General features: G+C 35.1%; 2 protein-coding genes and 2 long non-coding RNA genes across 4 annotated transcripts; 2 read left to right on the top strand and 2 right to left on the bottom strand.

The window, feature by feature from the left end:
• The first annotated feature begins 248 nt into the window (after positions 1–248).
• On the top strand, positions 249–3,291 carry LOC104757983 (uncharacterized). Its single transcript, XR_762592.3, has 2 exons — positions 249–811; positions 1,265–3,291. It is a non-coding gene; the product is annotated as an uncharacterized LOC104757983 (long non-coding RNA).
• A 1,884-nt stretch (positions 3,292–5,175) lies between these two features.
• On the top strand, positions 5,176–6,368 carry LOC147924549 (uncharacterized). The gene is made up of 2 exons (XR_015585653.1): positions 5,176–5,317; positions 6,106–6,368. It is a non-coding gene; the product is annotated as an uncharacterized LOC147924549 (long non-coding RNA).
• A 3,325-nt stretch (positions 6,369–9,693) lies between these two features.
• LOC147924548 (secreted RxLR effector protein 161-like) lies at positions 9,694–10,316 on the bottom strand. The gene is made up of 2 exons (XM_087496830.1): positions 9,879–10,316; positions 9,694–9,822 (listed from the first exon to the last, which is right to left on the bottom strand). Exons 1-2 carry the CDS (start codon positions 10,314–10,316, stop codon positions 9,694–9,696), a joined length of 567 nt encoding a protein of 188 aa, XP_087352956.1.
• Positions 10,317–15,251: 4,935 nt separating this feature from the next.
• LOC104757982 (putative mitochondrial import inner membrane translocase subunit TIM21) lies at positions 15,252–17,622 on the bottom strand. The gene is made up of 8 exons (XM_087495880.1): positions 17,294–17,622; positions 16,796–16,861; positions 16,682–16,700; positions 16,464–16,591; positions 16,089–16,267; positions 15,953–16,001; positions 15,737–15,856; positions 15,252–15,625 (listed from the first exon to the last, which is right to left on the bottom strand). The coding sequence occupies exons 1-8, from the start codon at positions 17,408–17,410 to the stop codon at positions 15,467–15,469; spliced, it is 837 nt and encodes a 278-aa protein (XP_087352006.1). The 5' UTR covers positions 17,411–17,622; the 3' UTR covers positions 15,252–15,466.
• Positions 17,623–21,654: the final 4,032 nt, after the last annotated feature.

The following is a 21,654-nucleotide window of genomic DNA, read 5'->3' as shown; positions in this document are numbered from 1 at the left end:
TGTTTTAAACTTTTCCACGGTCACATATATGGTATCAAAAAAACTTATCTGATCTTCTGTGATAGTAAAATTGTTATTCATATTGTTGCAAATCCATTCTTTTATGAGCACACAAGGCACATTAAGCTAGACTGTCATGCACCGCAATCACTTATGGGATTGTGAAACACATCACATTAGTACTAAAGTGATAAGAGAGCAATGTGGGAGAAAAAGAGGCACGTGACAAGAGCTAAAGATAAGAATTTAGAGTATAAATAGAATTAGAGGAGGATTGTGAACATCATCATGCGTGATCATTGATGTGTAAAGAGGAATTAGAGCTTATGTGCTCTGTTCTTAGGTGATGAGATTGGAGAACTGTAACTCCAAGCTTATCAATTAAGGTTTGTGATTGTATTGTGGATTGAGAAGAGATAAGAGGGAAGAGTTTGTATCTTCAATCTTATCAATTGGTGCGTCGTGACTGTGATCGGAGTTATCGCAAGTGAAGATTTAGGGTTTGATGAAATTGGGGAGTTTACCAAATTGAAGAATCAAAGGATCGGAGATGGAGATGCAGCAAGATTCACCGGTTAGAGAGCTACCAGCGGCGGAGCAAACAGCGGCTTCAGCTATACAGTTTTACGATCATTTGGCGAAGATGAGTTCGATGGTTCGTTGTGTAGAATCACATTTGGATTAAAGAATCAACGCTCAGGATCAACAGTTCTTGGAGAGTAAGCAGAAGCTATCAGGGAAAGCGACAGTGCAAGAAGTTGGAGGCAAGAGTCAAATTACCACTTCAAGATCACAAGATCAAACCAATCAGGTAACAAATTCTTTCTCAGAACCTTGCCGTAGTGATATTAGGCCTAGGATCAGAGAAAACCTTCTCAACAACGTGGAGATGGCCGTGTTTGAGGGCGTGGGAACTTACGGTTGGATTGCGACGGTTGAGAGATTCTTCAGGACTGGAGGATACAACGATGTAGAGAAACTAGCCTTAGTTTCAGTGAGCTTGCAAGGAGAAGCCCTGAGCTGGTACAAATTGGAAGTGAATAAGAGGCAATTTGAGAGTTGGAGTCAGTGTAAAACAATATAGATGTTGCAATTTGGTCAATCAAAGATTAGAGGACCAACTTTAAGTCTGTTTTGTATCAAACAAACAGGAATTATATCCGATTATGCCCAATGTTTTGAAGACTTGTCTTCTCAAGTAACTGGTCTGGATAATCAAAAGTTGGAGGGCATGTTTTTAAATAGTTTAACTCGGGAAATGCAGGAGCTTGTTTGTACACAAAAGCCACGTAATTTGCCGGAGATGATGACTATAGCCAGAGCTTTGGAGTTGATTATAAAGAGAAGTGTTGGTAACGAAGAGATGATGTTGGCCAGTAGAGAGAGTAAGGAGAATCAAGGATCTGACTCTGCAGTGATTATGTTAAACAAATTAAGTCAAGAAGCAGGCTCACATAAGACTGAGTTACTATCAGATTCTGTGCAGAATCTAGAAGGGATATCTTTGAATGAGCCAACACAGGAGATTATGCAAGGTAATGAAGATAACAAGGCAAAAGAGCTCGAGTTGCCAAATTTTCATGGATTGTATCCATGTGGTTGGATAGCAAGGGTTGAAAGATTAATTTGATCTGGTTGACATACCGACATGGAGAAGATACAATTGGTGTGTCCGAAATTAGAAGGAGATGCTCGTAGTTGGTTCAAGAATGTGTCTTTCAAGAATTGGAAAGATTTCAAGTCACGATTGTATGTTCGGTTTGGGAACGTTAAGCCTTTAAGCCCATCAATACAAACTTCTGATTATGAAGTGATTTTAGTAAAAGATTCAATGCAAGAATCAGATTCAGCTGAGGAGGAGCATGAGTTGATTGAGACAGGTTCTTGTCAGAAAAAAGCTTTGATTTTTAAAGATGAATCAAGGAACCTTCTTGAGGATTTAACATTGGAAGTTCTAGAGTACAATCGACTCTTGTCACCTACCGAGGCCAATGTTGCTTGGATGGTTCAGAAAGAGGAAAGTTACATGGTGGAGAAATCAATTTGAGGCAATTGATACAAAAAGAAGAATCTGTTTGTGTGAAGAAATTGTGTCATCAACAAGCTTCAGACTTGGTAATAGCTGGCAAAGGATTTCAGGATAACATCAAGATGGTTTTGATAAAAGGTGATGGTGAGATGTTTCAGAATTTGAGTAGTACAACAACATATTGCTCTCCATACCAAATGTCCAGGCCATTGTCTCCACCGACAGAAAGTTTGAAAACAAAGAAGAGAAAAAGACATTTGAAATCATGGATGTTCAAATATAAGCCAAAGAAGGTACGGCTTAAGAGACGACACAATCATGATTACTCACACACTTGGAGCAGAAGAGTGAGTTGGAAGAGAAAAAAGACTGCAACATTCTGTTTAGTTTCAAATCATACTCGGTTTCTTATGGCTAGTTTTAAGCTCGACAAAGAGTAGGAACTTGTGAGAATGAGGTGCAAATGGAGATACAAGTACCTACCCACAATGATGATGTGGGAAAACATATCGCAATTACAATCTGATTCTGCAATTGATGCATCACAGTTTGGTATGAGCTTTGCTGTTGGTCTACGAAGGCTGGTTTCATCCATCTTAGGCGAGACTTATTACTTTTCGGTGTGGCATTGTTGGTCTCAGAGTGGGCAAAACAGAAACCCTGCAACTTATGCATTGCTGGAACAGTTTATAAAAAGAGACACTCATGTTCAGCATCATACTTCATGTGAAGATTCCAAGTTTGAGGAAAATAAGAGTTTTGTATGTGTGCTTCGCTTGGACGGTATACTTCTCTGATTTACAGATTCATGGAAGAGAAATTTTGCAAGGATTGGTGGTTTAAGTTCAAAGATTTAAGGACTGCAGTTACTATTTTTTCCATCTTCACTAAATTTGCTACATCACAGCTTGAGGACAAGCTGTTTTGAAAGGGGGGAGTATTGATAAGAGAGCAATGTGGGAGAAATAAAGGCACGTGACAAGAGCTAAAGAGAAGAATTTAGAGTATAAATAGAATTAGAGGAGGATTGTGAACATCATCCTGCATGATCATTGATGTGTAAAGAGAAATTAGAGCTTATGTGCTCTGTTCTTAGGTGATGAGATTGGATAACTGTAACTCCAAGCTTATCAATTAGGGTTTGTGATTGTAATGTGGATTGAGAAGAGATAAGAGAGAAGAGTTTGTATCTTCAATCTTATCATAAAGATTAACTAGCCGATATCTTAACTAATAAAGCTTTGGGACATGTTCAGTTCGTAGACATTATATTCAAGTTGGGTATTCAAAATTTTCATGCTCCAAGGTGAGGGAGAATATAAGACCGTGTATAACACCAAGTCGTTTTGTATGGGTCATGGTCTGGTACGTTTTATGACGGTTGTTGTAAATCCTAAAGTGATGTGTATATAAACTCTTGTATGATCGTTTTGTTAACAAACACAAGTCAGTTTTGATAACTAATTCTACAAACCACGAGCAAACTCGGGTAGCTTCTAAATTTCTAATGGTATAATATTAAAAATTGTGTAGTAGCTTATTTGCAGACTTACCGTTATACTTGAATTTCGAGTTTAATTGAAATATTTGTTAATGCATGAAAAAGGCTTTTGTGTAATCGTATTAACACGCCGAAAATGTTAAGTAAAATAAAAAAAAGTTTGACCAAGTGTTTGGTTGGAAAATTGTTCAGTCTGTTTTGAGGGTGTGCGACCACCACATATATGCAGGGCTAAAATGTTATTTTGTTATTTCTAGGGCCAAAATTGCTATAAATATATTGAATAACATCAACCAAAATTTTAGGTTTAGTCTACAAAAAAGAAGACTCTCACGTGACTTGTGACAAAAAATTAAAATTTTTGAGCCAATTGACTGACGCTGTTCTGTAACATAGGGTTACTTAATACTTGTATCTTGTAATATCTTTCGCTACATACTCTGTTTTTTTTCTAAGGGTCAATTAATTTATGGTTCTACTGTAACATTGAGCAATATTGGGTATAATCCGTGTAACTGGAGGATGGATATTTAGAAATCATCAAGGTGAACCAATAGTGTGGAGAGCAACTAGACTTAACCGTGTAAGATCACCCTTAGAGGCAGAAACATACGGATTGCTCACTGCTATACAACAGGCGTGGATTAGAGGATATCACTCAGTAACTTTTGAAAGGGACTGTGAAACTCTTATTAAAATAGTCAATGGTCAGAGTGTTGATGTTTCTTTAACAAATCTTGTTCATGACATAAGAACCTGGTCATCAAAATTACAGCAATCTTTGTTTATTTTCACAAAGAGAGAATGTAATAGGGTGGCTCATGCCTTAGCTAAATTTGGTTGTTTAAATTCTGAATATTACACTGACTCTGTTCTACAGCTCTCATGGTTAAGGGACTCTCTTTGTAATGATCTTTTCTAATCAATATATATTTCATTTGAGAAAGAAAAAAAAAACCACGTTAGGGTGTATCACTTTATAATTTTCTTTGAAAAGAATTATTCTTACCCTTTACTATGTTTTGTTTTTGTTCTTTTGTGGAGTGATCTTGCCTTCTTCAACTAAAACATGTCTATCACTCCAAAATATTTCCTAAAATTTGCAGTGAAATATTATGGCCATAAAATTTATAATCCTTCATGTTCATGACCTAATATAGTTGCAGAAATAAAATAACTCATAACCTAATCTAGTAGCATAATTAAAAGGAAAATTAACAAAACACCAAAGTCGACCCAAAGCCTACAATAACAACGCAAACTTAGAAGCCGAAATAAAGAGGGGGTATTCAACTGATATTTTAAAAGACTCTAAAGTATTCTTAAAATCACTTGTTATTCAATTGATGATTTTAAAAAATCTTTTAAAATCCTATGTTATTCAACTTGGATTTATGTAAAATCATTTGAAATAATCTAAATTCTCTTGTTATTCAATTAGTTATTTATAAAACTTACTTGAAATATACTATTATTCAAAATATCACAACTTTAAAAAATTGAGATTTTGAATGATTTTACAAGACTTCTTTTTTTGTTTTCTAGTTAAAAAATACTATCTCAAAATCATACTTTAAAGGATTTGATATAAAAAAAAAAAAAAAAAAAAAAAAAAAAAAAAAAATCTATGGAACAGAACCCGTCTCAGAACAAAAAGTAGTGAAGTTAGAATGAGAGCCATTCAAGCACCCAGCTCTAGATAGAATGACACTGGAACCATGCGAAGGCCAAGAGGAAGTGAGAAGAGGAGACTCCACATTAACAGGTTGATCAAGTAGCCACAGAAGGTAAAACCAACCACTTTGGTCATCTGGGTCCGTAAAAATAGCTTGATGTACAATTTCATACTCATCAGGAATCTTTTTCTCTGGCATAAATCCATCAGCCCTGTTTGCTAGCAAACTTGAAAGAAGTACACTGTAGAATTTCAAACAACAAAAAAGATACATTGGTAATAGCGCCTTTGATACAGGCAGGTAAATCTGCTGATGTGAGGAACACCTTGGCGGTGTAACAGTGTTTACTGAATCGAGAAGCTATAGTAACTAAGCCTTAGCTTTTGTAAGTAGCCCAAAAATATATAGCAAATAGCAATAGTATCAACCAAATTATAAACAAGCCAAGTAACCCAAAATGAATGTTCCATCAGAGGTAACTTCATATTAATGAACAAATGCATCCTTCCAGGACGAACTAAGTTTTTGCACTAGTAATTACTTTGGTTCGAGGCATGTGACTATCAATCTAACGCTTCGGTTTCTTAAAAAACCAAAAATATTTTTGAACATGTAAACAGAGTTTCCATATAATTTACTACATAAATAATGCGTACCTACGATTATGTTAGGCAGAATAGTTGCTGAAATTGTTATTGATCATATCATCTGTATACTGCAACTCATCCTGTTCTGACCTGTTGGTTAGCTCTACAACAAACCTGAAAAGGAACAAACAACACATTAATGTGCAAAGCTTTGATTGACATACACAATGCACCATAAAAAGAGCGTTGAGATTCCCATCTCAAACCAATATTTCCAAAGCTTTGTTTGTGACTGTGTCGTTGTTGCTGCAGACTGCAGTGGAGGCAGCAATTGGCGAGGAGGTTCAACAGCGAAATGTGAACCTGAGAAATCAAAAATGATTTGTGACTATTGTGGCTGTGGTGGAGGCTGTCCTTTCCGGTTAATGAACAGAGGACATAGCTTCAGCAGACACTTGATCCGATTTTGTTTATGCTACTTAGAAATATGTTAACGTTCTTAAGAAGATGCAAATGTTGTTATATTTTTAAGACCACAAAAATATATATTTGAGATGTCAAATATGTTAAAATCACCCAAAGTTTACAATCAAATCTCATAGAATCACATTTCATTTCTTTTTAAAAAATATAAAAACTCTAAAACACAACCAATTCTCCTAAAAACTCACCTAAATCTTCAAAAGACCTAAAATGTTAAAATCCTACCAAATCCTTTAAAATTTAAGTTGAATACCCCCCTCAAAAATACATTAGGTGGGTGATACGCTGCATCAAACTTTTTATATCAATTGGGAAAGTATGGTATTTATAAATAAATTTTTCACTATAAATTTGTTACGAGTTTTCACCATAGAATTTTGCGAAGTTTCATGGTTCTTAATTTCTTATAATTTTTACAATTTTCTTGATAAATACTCCCTCCGATGTGAAATAAGTGTCATTCTAGGAGTGATTTTTTTTTTTATTAATTGTCCTTCTCTTTTTTTTTAAAACCACCTAATGTATTCAATATTGTAAAACCAACTTTTATTTGAATAGAATTATTCTGCAATTAGTTTGAAAATAATTATTCTGCAATTAATAATTTTCGTATTTTTTATTTTAATTAATTTTAAGATAATTTTTGTATGATGTTTGTAATTAAAAATCATTATTAATCTAGTTTTTGACAATTTTTATTGGTAATATTTTGTTTTTAGGTTTTTGTTATTATTTATTTCTGGTTATTTTTACTTTATTATTGTAATGAAATTATAGACTAAAATCAATTTTGTTTTTTCTTGTGTTATGATGCATTGGAGCACCATCATTAGTGTTAGCTTTCCCATCATAGCTCATAAAACCTATGAACTATTATAATCAATCCTAAATTTTCAAATATAGCAACATGTATAGGAAGAAATTTAAACAGCTCTTCCTTATATAGGTTATGAGCACAAATCACTATTAAAAAGTAACCATACTTGGAATATACCCTATATGCAAATGCAACAAAAATAATTTAACAACTTGATTAGTTTTATACACATCATACATAATGGGTATGTGCAGTGTTTTTTTGTAAGATGTGTTTAAAACTAATCAAGTAAATAATATTTTGGTGTTTCAGTCTCTAACACTTAACAAACTAATGTTATTTACTCTAGAATCATGTCCCTTACGTATTTTTCTTTTGAGAGAATCAAGAGGATTAGTAGCTCTATTGGAGAGTTTATACGAAACTGTTTTGAGTAATATTTTTTGTGAATATTTCATGAAGAAACTGATACAAGACATATATAAATGAGAAGACACTGGTACTCACCTCTATTGCCTTCTCACTAAATCTGGGTTCGAACTCAGTCTTTCGCAAAGACAAACGTATAATTTGTAATGTTGTAAAAAAATGATATATATTACTTTATAAAATGGTGAATGTATTTGTATATGTTTTTTTTTCTTAAGTTTTTAGTGTATGTGTATAACTTTTTAAAGATAATTATTTTTTTACAGATAATTAATTTGTCTTTATATTGTAATATATATATATGTGTGTATATTTTCATCGACTATCACACTTAATAAAACATTTTATATGTACTTGGAATATACAAATTTAAGATGATTTAAGATTTATAAATTTTTATTTGCTCCCATTTTAGCAGTTTTATTTTACTATTTTATTACAAATGCATGCATTAATAATTACATGTTACATATATTAGTTTTTTTACATATATTAGTTTTACACAGTAAATATATTGTAAAGTCTCTACATGTTTGCATTTATGAATAATAGTTACGTAAAGTCCCTGCATATATTTTGTATGCATTCGTATAGACAATATTTCATGTAATGTTTCTAAACTCTTAACGTCGTCATACCACTTAAATGGTTCGTTGCATTTGTCTAAAAATCATATGCAGCTTCTAAAGCAAAGCATTGCAAAATCTTCAAGGCCGGAAAGTGATATAAATGCCCTTAAATAAACTTTATTATGAGAAGAGAACATTGTGCTTTGTGCATTCCCAAAACTCATGTTAACATGGCAAAGCCAAAATTATTTTCAAGAAAATTAAATTAAAAAGACTAAAACTTTATCTGCAGAAATTAAGAACAAATAATAATAATAAAAATTCCAATTCTTTGAATGACCAACTAATTCCACAACAGTGGTCTAACGCAATATTATGCAAGTTAAACTATAATTAGGAACAAAATTAATACCAAACAAAATAGGAACAATAGTCTAACTCTGATCAGTACACTAAGATTTGTTTTAATAGGTTGTGTAAACATCATCAAGAGACAAAAACTAATATCTGGCATGCCTTCAATCTTATCTCTCAATGACAAATCCAGATAATTCTTCCATCATCAAACACTTCTTTTGAAAGCCCTTTGACCTGAAAATATATAATTTCTTATCATGAGATGTAAGAAAACCAATCAACAATACGGAAGAAACAAGTCATAAGGCTTTTAAAATATGGTCTTTTGATCTAAAAAATAAGGTCACAAAACAATTTAAAAAAAAAAAAACATATTTGAGAGCAATCTTTTAAAGTTTTGGAATTTCTTCACGTAATCGAGATTTGGTTCTTCAAATCTCTGCATTCATCGCCCAAATTGTCGCCTTCTCTGTTTTTATAATGTTCCTCACAATCTTCCATTTACAAAAAAAAAAAACAAATTCACAAAAAATGAGACGAAAACTAAAAAAAAAAATGAAGCTTTCTTCTTTTTGTGTCGGATACTGCAGAAGCTTGAACTATAGGCTTCACTGTGAGGGTTTTCGGAGACCAAGCACCGCGGTCGATGGAGTTGTTCCCGCGTATGTTCGATGGCGCGTCCTTATTTTTTAGAACTTAGGTCAAATGCCCTCATTCATGGCTCGTGGCATTTCTCTACATATTCACATATTTATAATTTTATTCAACTACATGAAACACACCAAACCAAATCGATAAATGTGAAAAGTTCAAGTTTAGTATGTGATTTATTCTTCATGGGACAACTAACTCGGGCTATTTAGATTCAAACTTGGTATGCTAAATATATTTTGACAGAGCGATTAACTCTTATAGATTTTCTAACATTTAATTTCTTATGTTCTTTAATAGAAGAACAATTTTTGGGTGAACCCTTATATTTGTAGAAATCAACAATAGAACTCAAGTATATAATAAGAATAACTCTCTTATTAATCTTAAGGAAAATTCTCAAAACCTTTAGTTCTCAAACTCATTAAGTTGTGCCACAAGCTAGCACATCCTTTTATAGAAAAAACACAAAACCAAAACCTAATTGGATAACTCCCAATAATATATTTAGATCCTCCTAAACATATTTGACCTTATCTCAAGTATATTTAGATACTCCTAAGCACACAAGGCCTTATCTCTCACATGCTTGTACTACAAGCTTACAACAACATTTTCCCCTCTAAGCTTGAGACCATCTTCACTCACATCAAACACCCCCATTAGAGCTCTCATTTCCTTGAATTTCATTCTTCCAAGAGCTTTAGTCAGAATATCAGCCTTCTGCTCACTCCCAGGTACATGCTCAACACTCACCAGCTCTTTCTCGACACACTCACGGATAAAGTGAAAACGGTGTGGATGTGTTTGCTTCGACCGTGAAACACAGGGTTCTTGGTCAGAGCAATTGTGGACTTGTTATCCACACGAATTATCACCCTTCCACTCTCCTCACCAGTTACTTCTTCAAGAAGTTCCTGCAGCCATATCGCTTGTTTGGCGGCTTCAGTAGCGGCCATAAACTCTGCCTCACAAGAAGATAGAGCAACAATCTCTTGTTTTTGTGAACACCATGTAATTGGTGATTCACCAAAGTAAAACATATGCCCTGTAGTGCTTTTACCATCGTCCAAATCCACACTATAAGAGCTGTCACTATAGCCAACAAAAAACGCCTTGTTCGTACGCCCATAAAACAGACCAGAAGAACTCGTCCCTCGAAGGTACCTGAGAACCTGCTTCAAACTCGCTCCATGAGACTCCCTAGGCTCCTGCATATACTTACTAAGAATTCCAAAGCGAGATCCGGTCGTGTGTGCAGAAGGTATCGAAGACAACCTATGCTTCTACAAAACTCGAGTCCATCAATCGCTCTTTCATCTTGCGATTTAGACAGCTTTAAGTTCATATCCATTGGAACTTGAGTTGAATTACATTCACTCATCCCAGTCTCTTCCAAGATCCTAAGTGCATACCTCTCTTGCTTCAGAACGATTCATGTTGTCAATTGTTTTACCTTGATCCCAAGATAGTATGTAAGTAATCCTAGATCACTCATTTCAAACCTTGCAGCCATCTTCTGCTTAAACTCACAAATTGCAGACCGAGAGGAACCAGTGATGAGTAAATCGTCTACATAGACAGCTACAATAAGAATCTCTCCATCTCCATTGTTAAAATATAGCGAAGGTTCCTTTGAGCACCTCAGAAACTTCATTTCTGTAAGAGTTTTATGCAACTTAGCATTCCATGCTCTAGGAGCTTGCTTTAACCCATAGAGAGCCTTATGCAGCTTGTATACCTTCTTCTCACTTCCCTTGACAACAAAACCATCTGGTTGCTCAACAAACACTTCTTCCTTCAACTCACCGTTAAGAAAGACTGTTTTAACATCTAAATGATGTATCTCCCATCCGTAGGATGCCGATTGACTTATGATAAACCTGATTGTCTCCATAGAGGCAGGGGAGGACGCGGCAGGTTTAGCTTTCAACAGAAGGATAGAGATAGGGAACAAGATTTGTCGCATATCATCTGGTTGCTCAACAAACACTTCTTCCTTCAACTCACCGTTAAGAAAGGCTGTTTTAACATCTAAATGATGTATCTCCCATCCGTAGGATGCCGATTGACTTATGATAAACCTGATTGTCTCCATGCGAGCCACAGGTGCAAAGACTTCATCATAGTCAATCCCATACCTCTGAACATATCCTTTCGCTACTAATCTAGCCTTGTGCTTGTTTATGCTTCCATCTGAGTTCCTTTTCAACTTGAAGACCCACTTTAACCCGATAGGCTTAATATTAGATGGTAAATCAACTAGACTCCAAGTCCTGTTCTTCTCGATTGAAGCAAGCTCATCCTTACAGGACATTATCCATACTTCTGACTTGGACGCCTCATTGTAATCCCAGGGTTCTTCATTAATAGACAAGAATAGACGCTCCAACTCTTCATCTTGAGTGACATAATCATCAAGATATCTCGGTTTGGCTCGAAGTCGAACAGGTCTGCTCACCATTGTCTGCTGCCGTTCCTCATTATCACTATCCTCTTCCTCACTGAGATCATTAGTTGACTCTGTTTCTGCGTCTTTTGGTTCATCATTCGCTTCTTTCGTTGCATTGTCGATCAGTCTAACACCTCTGTTTGCAAAAGATCCTGCTGAGACTGAAAAACTCGGCATCATACCGGGCTCCTCTGTTTCTGTTCTATTCCAGCTCCATCCTCTGTTTTCGTCAAATCTGACATCTCGACTCACAACAACTCGGTTACTCGAAGGGTCAAACAAACGGTAGGCTTTTGAGCCAGGCTCAGTTCCCAAATGCACTAAGACTCGCGACCTATCGTCCAGCTTTTTCCTTCCCACTGTTTCTGATCTTGCAAAAGCTATACACCCAAACGTCCTCAAATGTTCAACATTTGGTTTTGTTCCTCTCAGCATCTCGTAAGGAGTCTTCTCTGCAAGTGACCTAGTTACAACTCTGTTGATCAAGTACGTCGAGTGCCTCAACGCTTCACCCCACAAGTAATTTGGTAACTCCATATGCTTCAAGATGCTTCTCGACATCTCCATAAGAGTTCTGTTTCTTCTTTCGACTACCCCGTTTTGTTGAGGTGAATACGGAGCTGTCAACTGTCTCAAGATCCCATTCTTCTCACAGTAAGAATTGAAATCAGCTGAGGTGAACTCCCCTCCTCTATCACTTCTAAGTCTCTTGATCACATACTTCGTCTCTTGCTCCACAATTGTCTTGAACCTTTTGAACTTTTCAAGTGCTTCACTTTTGTCTCTCATGAGAACCGTCCACATATAACGTGAGTAGTCATCTACAATCATGAAAACATATATTTTCTGAGCAGGTGTCGCAGGTGTGATCGGTCCGCAGAGGTTGCCATGTATCAGCTCGAGAGGACGAGAAGCTATGTAGGATGTCGCACGTGGGAATGGGTCTCTCGTTTGTTTCCCAAGTAAACACGACACACATGTTTGTCTTTCCACTTTGATATTGGGTATTCCTGTTACCAAATCTTTGTCGATCATCAACTTCATCGTATCAGTGTTAACATGACCCAATCTCGTATGTCAAGTAGAGGATTGATCAACAGAAACTAGTTGCAGACACTCAATGTTCTCCACTTCCAACAGAACCTTGTACAAACGGTTTTTAGATCTCCCTGTCATAACAAGCAACTTCCCAAGCTTGTCATAAAGCATTAACTTATCATCTTTCATCTGTATCTCACACCCTGCTTCCGTAGCCTGACCGAGACTCACAATGTTACTCTTTAAATCTGGTATATAGTAAACATTGTTTAGCACTTTCTTCTCACCATTCTCAAATATGAACCGTATGGAGCCTTTTCCCTTGATATCAACTCTAGAGTCGTCTCCAAATCTCACCTTACCTGTCACTTTCTCACATAGTTCATGAAAGAAACTCCTAACACCACTCATATGGTTACTTGCTCCATTATCCAAGTACCATATGTTAGTGTTGTCCACACTAGTTTCAAAGGTGTTAGGTTTCACTTTATCTTCTTGGAGATACACTACCTCATTCATCATCAGCTCATCTGCAGTATGAGTCTCTTCGTCCTTTTTCTCAATTGTCTCCTGCAGCTTAAGCAACCTATCAGGATAATCTGACGCATAGTGACCTTGTTTGTCACAAAGAAAACAGGTGATATGCGACAAATCTTGTTCCCTATCTCTATCCTTCTGTTGAAAGCTAAACCTGCCGCGTCCTCCCCTGCCTCTGGAAGAGCGACCTCCTCGTCCCTGACCTCTGTAGCTTCCAAACAAATTTGAATTGGCAAACATAAGTTTGCCTTGATCATCATCCTGTTCTGTTTCTTCTTCGCCAATTATTTCTTCATAAGCCTTAAGTCGACCTACGATGTTCTCAAAACTTGTTTTATTCAAGTCAAGCACCTGCTCGAGAGCAGCCACAATGTGAATAAACTTTCTACGAGGGAGACTCGACAGGAATTTCTTTACGATCATAGGTTCAGCCAGCTCATTGCCCAAAGCTGCAGATTTTGTCGAAATAGCAGACAACTTTTCAACAAACTCATCAATCCTCTCTGTTTCCTTCATCTTCAACCGGTCAAACTCAGCCATCAAGGTTTGAAGCCTTGCCTCTTTAACCATATCTGCTCCTATATGCCTTGATCTTATAGCTTCCCATATTTCTTTAGCAGTTTCTAGAACTCCAATCTGTAGAATAAGAGCTTCAGGGATCGACTGGATGATTAAAGCGATTGTCAAATCGTTCTTTGTCTCATCAATATTCCCCTGTTCGATCACATCCCATGACTTATGAACTCTGAGCAGAATCCTCATCTTCATTGACCATACGGTGTAATTACTCGAATTCAACATCGGGCACTTTATGGAGGAAGATCCTCCATCTGTTGTTGACAAAGACCATGCAGTCTGTGACGAACTTGTTATCCCTTCTTGACTCGTCATCAAGCTTTTGTCATCTTTTCCTCCTTCTATCAAAGCTTTTACGTCTTCTCCCGCCATGATTAAGCTCTGATACCACGTGTAGAAATCAACAATAGAACTCAAGTATATAATAAGAATAACTCTCTTATTAATCTTAAGGAAAATTCTCAAAACCTTTAGTTCTCAAACTCATTAAGTTGTGCCAAAAAGTGTTATTCTTATAATAACACTCATTAAGAATTTTATTATGAGAATTTTGTGTTTGAAAATTGTGTGTTTGAAAATTCTCATAATAAAACTCATTAAGTTATGACATGGCATAATGATTGGTTAAAACTAAAAGGGGTGAATATAAGGGTTTTCACCAAAAAGTGTTCTTAATAATAATTGGTTATTATTGGAATAGAATGATGAGCTATATTAATTAAAATGTTTTCATTGGTTACCTGTTTTAATTAACGTGTCATCTCCAGAATGCTTCTCAATGGTGATGTGTCATGCTCTGGAGAGAAACATTCAAGTTTTATTATATTGATAACCTTAACTAAATTAACACAAATAAAAGAGAAACAAAAAATAAAATTGTAAATTAGTTTTAATCCTGAGCTCAAAATAGTCAAATTGTACAGTTCCTTAATCAAAAAGAATTTTTCCAAACCGACACTTATTTCAGATCGGAGGGAGTAAAATTTATTCAAAACTTCTATGTAAGAGTTTTATTATGCAAGAACTATATACTCTTCAATAAAACTATTACTCCCTGTTTCATATTAAGTGTCATTTTAGGATTTCTCACACATATTAGAAAATCATTAAATTTTCTATTTATCCCTTATTAATATATTATACAATTTTTTGTATTGGTCAATACATTAAATTAGTAAGAATAAAATTGGAAAACTTACCAAACATTTACATTGGAAATACAAAGTGACGAATACTATGTTTCAGCGGCACATTGAAAACTTGAACTATAATTTTATATATGAAAATAAAATTTACATATATACTACTATCTACAATGCGATCACTTCTTACGATTTTCTATAATATTAAAAGATTGAACTAAAAATAATACTTAATACAGTAGTCTTACTGATACTTTTTTTTTGGGTTCAGAACTCTTACTAATACTTTAACACCTTTTGATTTGATCCATGATTGTAAGAGTGCCACTAATGTATACCTGATTCTTCATGGTATATGCATTTCCCAATGTATCAGTTTCATGTTGCCAGTAATGCGCACAAGAATATTAATCAATCCTCAAGAGGATCATAAACATTGAGCATTTTACCAGTTTAGACTTGTTTTTCCAATTAGCAAACAGTCCCGACGTTGATAACAACAAGTCATTCCTATAACACAAATCTTTGCTTTCTCCTTTCTCCAACACCCAACTAAAACCAATCTTAGCCGTTTATGAATGTTTTCCAGAATAAACTCAACCATAAATATAAGAGCTAGTGTTTAGGCGGGCAAATAAGACTCCAGCATCAATTTGGCTGGGGAAGGTGTAAGAACCTCTACGATCAGGTACGTGTATTTCCACTCATTCTCTGCCTTGTCTTTAAACATCTCCGCATACACTTTCCCCGCTCCTTGAGGCCCACGGATGTAGAAGTTTACCTGAAGCATATTCAATTTTGATGATGTTAAACAAGCTATTTACTATTCTGTTTCCTCCGATTTCGTTTTCAAGCAAGGATGTGACTACAAGGCCACAAGGGGGTGAAATACCTCAACATGCTCAACTCCGTCTTCATCTGTAAATACTCTGTTGGGTATACGTTGACGAGCAGCTCTGTTTCTAGTTTCTTGTCCGTAGCCTTTGATGGGGGATCCAATCCTAACCCTCACCTAATTAACAAGAAAGTCTCAGCATCAACACAGATGCTTTCTCATTTATTTATAATTTAATACACCCTTGCGATGGAGTTACTTTCATATTATTACCTGACCATCATCTTGAATTCTCTTCAGGGCTTTGTCAAAGATCTTGTACCTAAATACAGAATGGTGTGTCTTTAGATTAAGACCAAATCCTAATGTACTAGCAGATAAAATGAAACTAGAGGTTCACAAGTCTCACTCTTTTGGTTGAAAGATGAGCTCTTTAAACACACCGTAGCCAGCAGCTCCGGCAACCGCAAGCCCAGCAAGAATAACAAGACTGTAGGAAGCACCTTCTGTAAAGGTCACCGGTTTCTCAGGGATGTGGTATGTAGGAGAATCAAAAGGATCCTCCACAGTCGTCACCTCTTTCTTCGCCTGTAAACACACAATTTTCAAAGCAGGCATTAATGCTTAAGACGCTATGCATATTGGGACATAAGTTGTCTGTGGCTTTTGATGCTTTGCGTTGTGATAACTTGATAAGTGGCGAACACAGAAGGTAGAAATGAAGGAGAAACTTTGTACACAAAAATGTTGAGGAGGTCAATAGCATATTGTTATGAACGAACACCTTATTCTGCTGATTCCCAGGTTCTTTAGAAGTTCTAGATGCAAAAGATCTAGCAAGGTAAGATAAGTTGATCGTCTTTGGAAGAGTTGTTTCCGTACATATACTTGCTTGGGGTCGAAACAATAGTCCTGCAAACAGAGATGATTGTCAGAACAACAACTACACAAGAATAGGATTTGAAGTTTTATATATTAAAACACATGATGATAACTGCTGACCCTTAGCTCCAGTTGAGTCCTGCATAAGAAAAACTCGATGAGAGCTATTAAACTAACAGATTGAATGCCCCAAAAGGGTAAGGGTGTAAGTAGCAAACAAAATGTTGTGTTTACCAGACTCGTGAGACCCGAACTAGTAATGGTCCGCCTTGATGCTCCGCTTTGTAATACGCTTATCAACTGCATATCGGAAGGGATAGAACAAAATATATATAACAATTAAAGGGTATATTTTGCAAAGACCACAGAGTATGAATAGTTGGAAAGAAATGAACAAGGGGTCAAATGTTGTTAAAAGCCGCATAACGATCAAGCTGTTACTAGAGACTAGAGAGATTCAATTCAAACAGGACTAGAAAAGCAAAAAGCATTCACGCGAGACATTGAAAAAACAACCTCAGACCAAAGTGCAGATATTGGAAAACTTGTACTAAGTCGAGAGCTATGTAGATTAAGTTCCTTTTTTGATTTCTTTCACAAGACAAACAACAATCCATGACTAAATGGAAGAACTAAAATAGCAGCCAGAGTGGGGAAAAGAGTATTAGATGGAATACAAAATTCATAATAACGCAAGAACTGAGGAAAAGGAAGGAGAAGGCAGAGAGAAACCGATTTTGGGATTCCGGAACAAGGTTGTGTAGAAGCGGAGGAAGAAAACGAAGTCAGTTTCGATTTGGATTGGCGGCCGATGGCTATCGCTGATCTCCTTACAAGGTTCATCATCATATATCTGGTTAGTGATAGGAGCGAGGAGGAGAAAGACTGAAACTTGAAGCTTCTTCTTTGCAAAAAATCCCACGACGGAAAGAGCGAGCGAGATTGATGAGCAAGGCGAAGCCGCTTCTGTCGTCGAACTTCTTCTGGCAATTTTGGTTTGGGCTTGGGGTTTTATTAGGTTTGGCCTTTGAATTAGCCTAATTGTAAGACTAAATAAAATCATCACAACCATTAAAATTTCAAATTATAAATTTTACAAATATATTTATTATTCAGTAGTATTTTATAATTTATTGGTTTATTCTTTCTTCATGTTATAAAATATATTGTGTTCTTCCATATTTTTGTTATTTAGTTGAATTAATATTCAATTTTCATAATTTAATGTAATTCATACTATTCAACTGCGATAGTACTACTACCAATCAAGCTAAATACTCAACTGCTCTTTACAACATCTTTTATATTTGCTATTTCTAATCACTTTTTCTACCGTCGTTCATAATATTCTAACCATCTAGTTTAAACGTGGTCACCAGTCAAATCTATTAACTTATAAATTATCTATCTTGTTTAACCCCCATTTGGATATTTTGGCTGAACCATTGCTATTGGACGGTTTCAAGTTTCCATAGGATACATGTGAGAGATGGACCTAGAAAACTTTTTTTCTCCGAAAAATACTTTTGTTCACCTTATCTTTTTTCAACCAATCAGATTATGTCACCTAATAAAAAGAAAAAAATATATTTTATATGTTTAAAATACTAATAATATATTATGAGTTTTGATTTACCAGGTTATACGTCGGTTTGATTTATAAAAAAGGTTTAGATTTTACAATTAAACAAAATTATATGTCAGTTTGGGTTGACAAATAAAAATTAGAGTTTAGATTTTACAATTAAAAGAAATTAAATATCGGTTTGCATTGACAAATGGGAATTAGAGTTTAAAGTTTACAATTAAAAGAGATTAAATGTCGGTTTGGGTTGACAAATGAGAATTAGAATTTAGATTTTATATTAAAAAATATTATATGTTAGATTGGATTGAAAAAATGAGAATTACGATTTAGATTATGCAAATATTAAAATAAAATGGGAAAAAAGATGTCCGGTGAAGGACGTCATTAAAAGAAAAAGAAAAAAACTAATTTTTCTAGTTTATTCAATTGTTTGATTTATTTTTCCATAAGTATCTACAATATACTTGGGCTCACGAGGATCTATGTTAATTTCTAGAAAAGTAGATCTTAATTTTGGAAAGTATATGATATGTCCGATCACAATTTTTCTCATAGATAAACCAAAGGGTTAGTCTAGTTTTAATTTAGGTATTACATCAAAATGTAATAGAGAGACATAGACAAACCGTTGATATATTCATAGATCTCGCTGGAGGCTTCGAGAAATGTTTTTGCTTGACAGAGCGTGCGTGTTAGCTTGATATTGTCTGGTAGATCTTCAACCTTAGAATTTGTACTAATAGAATGGTTACTAATAGAATTTGTGGGTACTAGTAACAAGTTTCTTAAAACTTATCTAAATGGACAACTACTTATGAATGCAATATTTTGTTAATCCATTATGCATCAATTATGTGGACAACCACTCTATTTAATATTGAAGATATAGTTAAATAAATTATCAAATTTCTAAATTAGTTTGGACTCACAACTTTATCAAAATTCAGAATGTTGAAACTTTTACAAAGAGAATAAAAAAACTACATAAATGTTAAAGTGAAACATGCACTTTTGTGTGGATGATAATGATGAATGAAGATAGAGATGATGAATGAACAGGTGGAAGCAAGGTGTTTCAATTACCCTTATGTAGTTGTAGCATAAAGGATGTCAAACCATAATGAGTGGGATGCAAGCAATCAGGATGTGAATACTTATCTAAGTTAAGCCAAATATGATGAATGTTTTTAACTAGCAACCTAATAACAATGATAAGATGCAGAATGTAATACTACTAAGACAAGATACTAAATGCAAAGTAAACAGTGTAAACGAAGCAGTAATGATACTAAACAAGAACAAGTACTACACTAATGCAAGACAGTAAATGCAACAAGATTAAACAGGATTCAATGCAATGAAACAGGAAATGAAATGAATGCAACAGTAATGAAACAGGAATGATGAAACAAAAAAAATGCAGAACATAAACAAGAAACTCTGGAACGAACTCGAGCAAGCACTCGATCGGATGCTCGATCGAGTGGGAGGTCGAGTGGACAAATACGAGAAACAGAAACAATCAAACAAAACAGAGCAAACGAAAGCAAATCAAACAGCAAGCGATTAACATGATTTAAACAAGGAAATCAATAGACAAAGAAAGGTCCTAAGGATGGATTTATGGGCTGGATTCAAGCTAAGATTATCTAAACTGGTCAACAAACCTCAATAAACAATGAACTATCTTTAGACAATGATCTTCTAATACTTGCTAATCCACTCTCATGGCAATAACAATCAAGCTTAGATACTCCTAGACCTAGTTCTCACTAGCTAAGAACATATAAAAGCAGGCAATAAAGAACCAGATCATTAATGTCAAAAATCACCCTTACACAACCAATCTCTTGGGATAAGCATGATAATCTCTAGCATTAGCCTTATCTAACAACTTAGACATTGGTGTGATGCTAAGAAGCTTAAGATCTATCCTTACCCTCTCAGTATAAGAACAGCATAGAGCACATCTAATCTAGAAGAGATCTATAATCAAGCAAGCTTGACTAATCTAAACAACCATAACCCTTATCCAGCCTAATCCATCCTTAAGATCTCTACACACTACTCACTATCACTAAACATGATGAACAAAATCATAAACCCAGAAATCAATGAAACTTGCATGATTAGATAGATGAGGCAGAGATCTACAATATTGAAGAAGAAATCAAACTCAAATTCTCAATACTTAGAAAGTTATGGAACCAACAAATATCAAAGATTTCTTGAGATAATACAAAAGTGGCTAATGATCAAAGCAAAAAAAAAGACAAAAAGTAGATAATTTGCAAAAGGGTAAAAACTAGGTTTTGGTGGCTACAAGATATTATTTCTGACTCTCTCTGACTTGTGGGCGGCCATAGGGTACAAGGGACTTATATAGGAGAGAGGGGAAACCCTAAAATGGCTAGAAGAAAAAATAGGAAGGCGGCTTGGTCAACTCGACCAGGTGCTCGGTCGAGTGCTTGGTCGAGTGACATCTTCTTCTGGTTCTTCCAATCGGTCGAGTCCCTTTCCGCACACGTTCGAGTGTCTGGTCGAGTGTGGTGGTCGAGTGGACTTCCGGACCTTGATTCTTCTGCTCTAACTTCCTTGTCTTCTTCACTTGATAGCTCCAATCCTCCTCAGCATTCCTTCCATGCTCCTTAGGAACCAAAATCACTTGTTTATGCAAGAAACTATGCAAATGCAATGCAAATCTACTCTAATGCATAAACAATCCTAAAGCTACTCAATAATGGTCAAACTAGATAGAAAATCATTCAAAAGATGTGAATATACTAAGGTAAAACAAAGTGAAATATATGAACATGATAAGGACTTAAGCTTTGAGAAAATTTTCCCAATGCTAATTTGGAAATACTTAACCAATCGTGAACCAGCTTAGATATTGAATGTGTTATATCTATGTACCGAACTGATATATATATATATATATATGGGTATACAAAAATATTTGAAACACAAATATATATAAATATCCAAAATACCTAAAAATAATTATAAACCTAAACATATTAGACAATTTTGGATAAATATGAGTAAAATAAGAATTCACCAATGTGTTATTTTTTTTAGGATAATTATATTCGAGTATTTTTGAATAGATTTGGATACATTTGTATAAAAGAATACCAATCCCGACCTTAAAAACAATTGAGCCAAATTTAAACAAATTTCTAAAATGCCTTTCGGGTTTGGTTAGAGAAATGTGAATACGGATTACAAACAAGATTGTAATCTTGTTTTACAAACCACGCATCAGTCCGTATTCATCACTTATAATGATCCCAAATATAAAAAGTATTTTCTTAAAATAGATCACTTTGCCAAATGGTGCATGTTGGGCAGAATTTGTAATGATCCCAAATATAAGAAACCAGTGCCGGCTTAACTAGGAGAGCGGATAGTGCGATCGCCCCGGATACATAAATTAAAGAGGCATATACGTATAAGAAAAGGGGCACAAAACAAATTTTGTAAGTTAAAAAGGCACAAAAAG

This window comes from Camelina sativa, chromosome 17 (assembly GCF_030686135.1).
Source record: "Camelina sativa cultivar CO46 ecotype springtype chromosome 17, ASM3068613v1".
Classification (NCBI taxonomy): Eukaryota; Viridiplantae; Streptophyta; class Magnoliopsida; order Brassicales; family Brassicaceae; genus Camelina; species Camelina sativa.
Note: the sequence above shows the minus strand (reverse complement) of the source record. Positions and strands in the feature narration are given on the sequence as shown.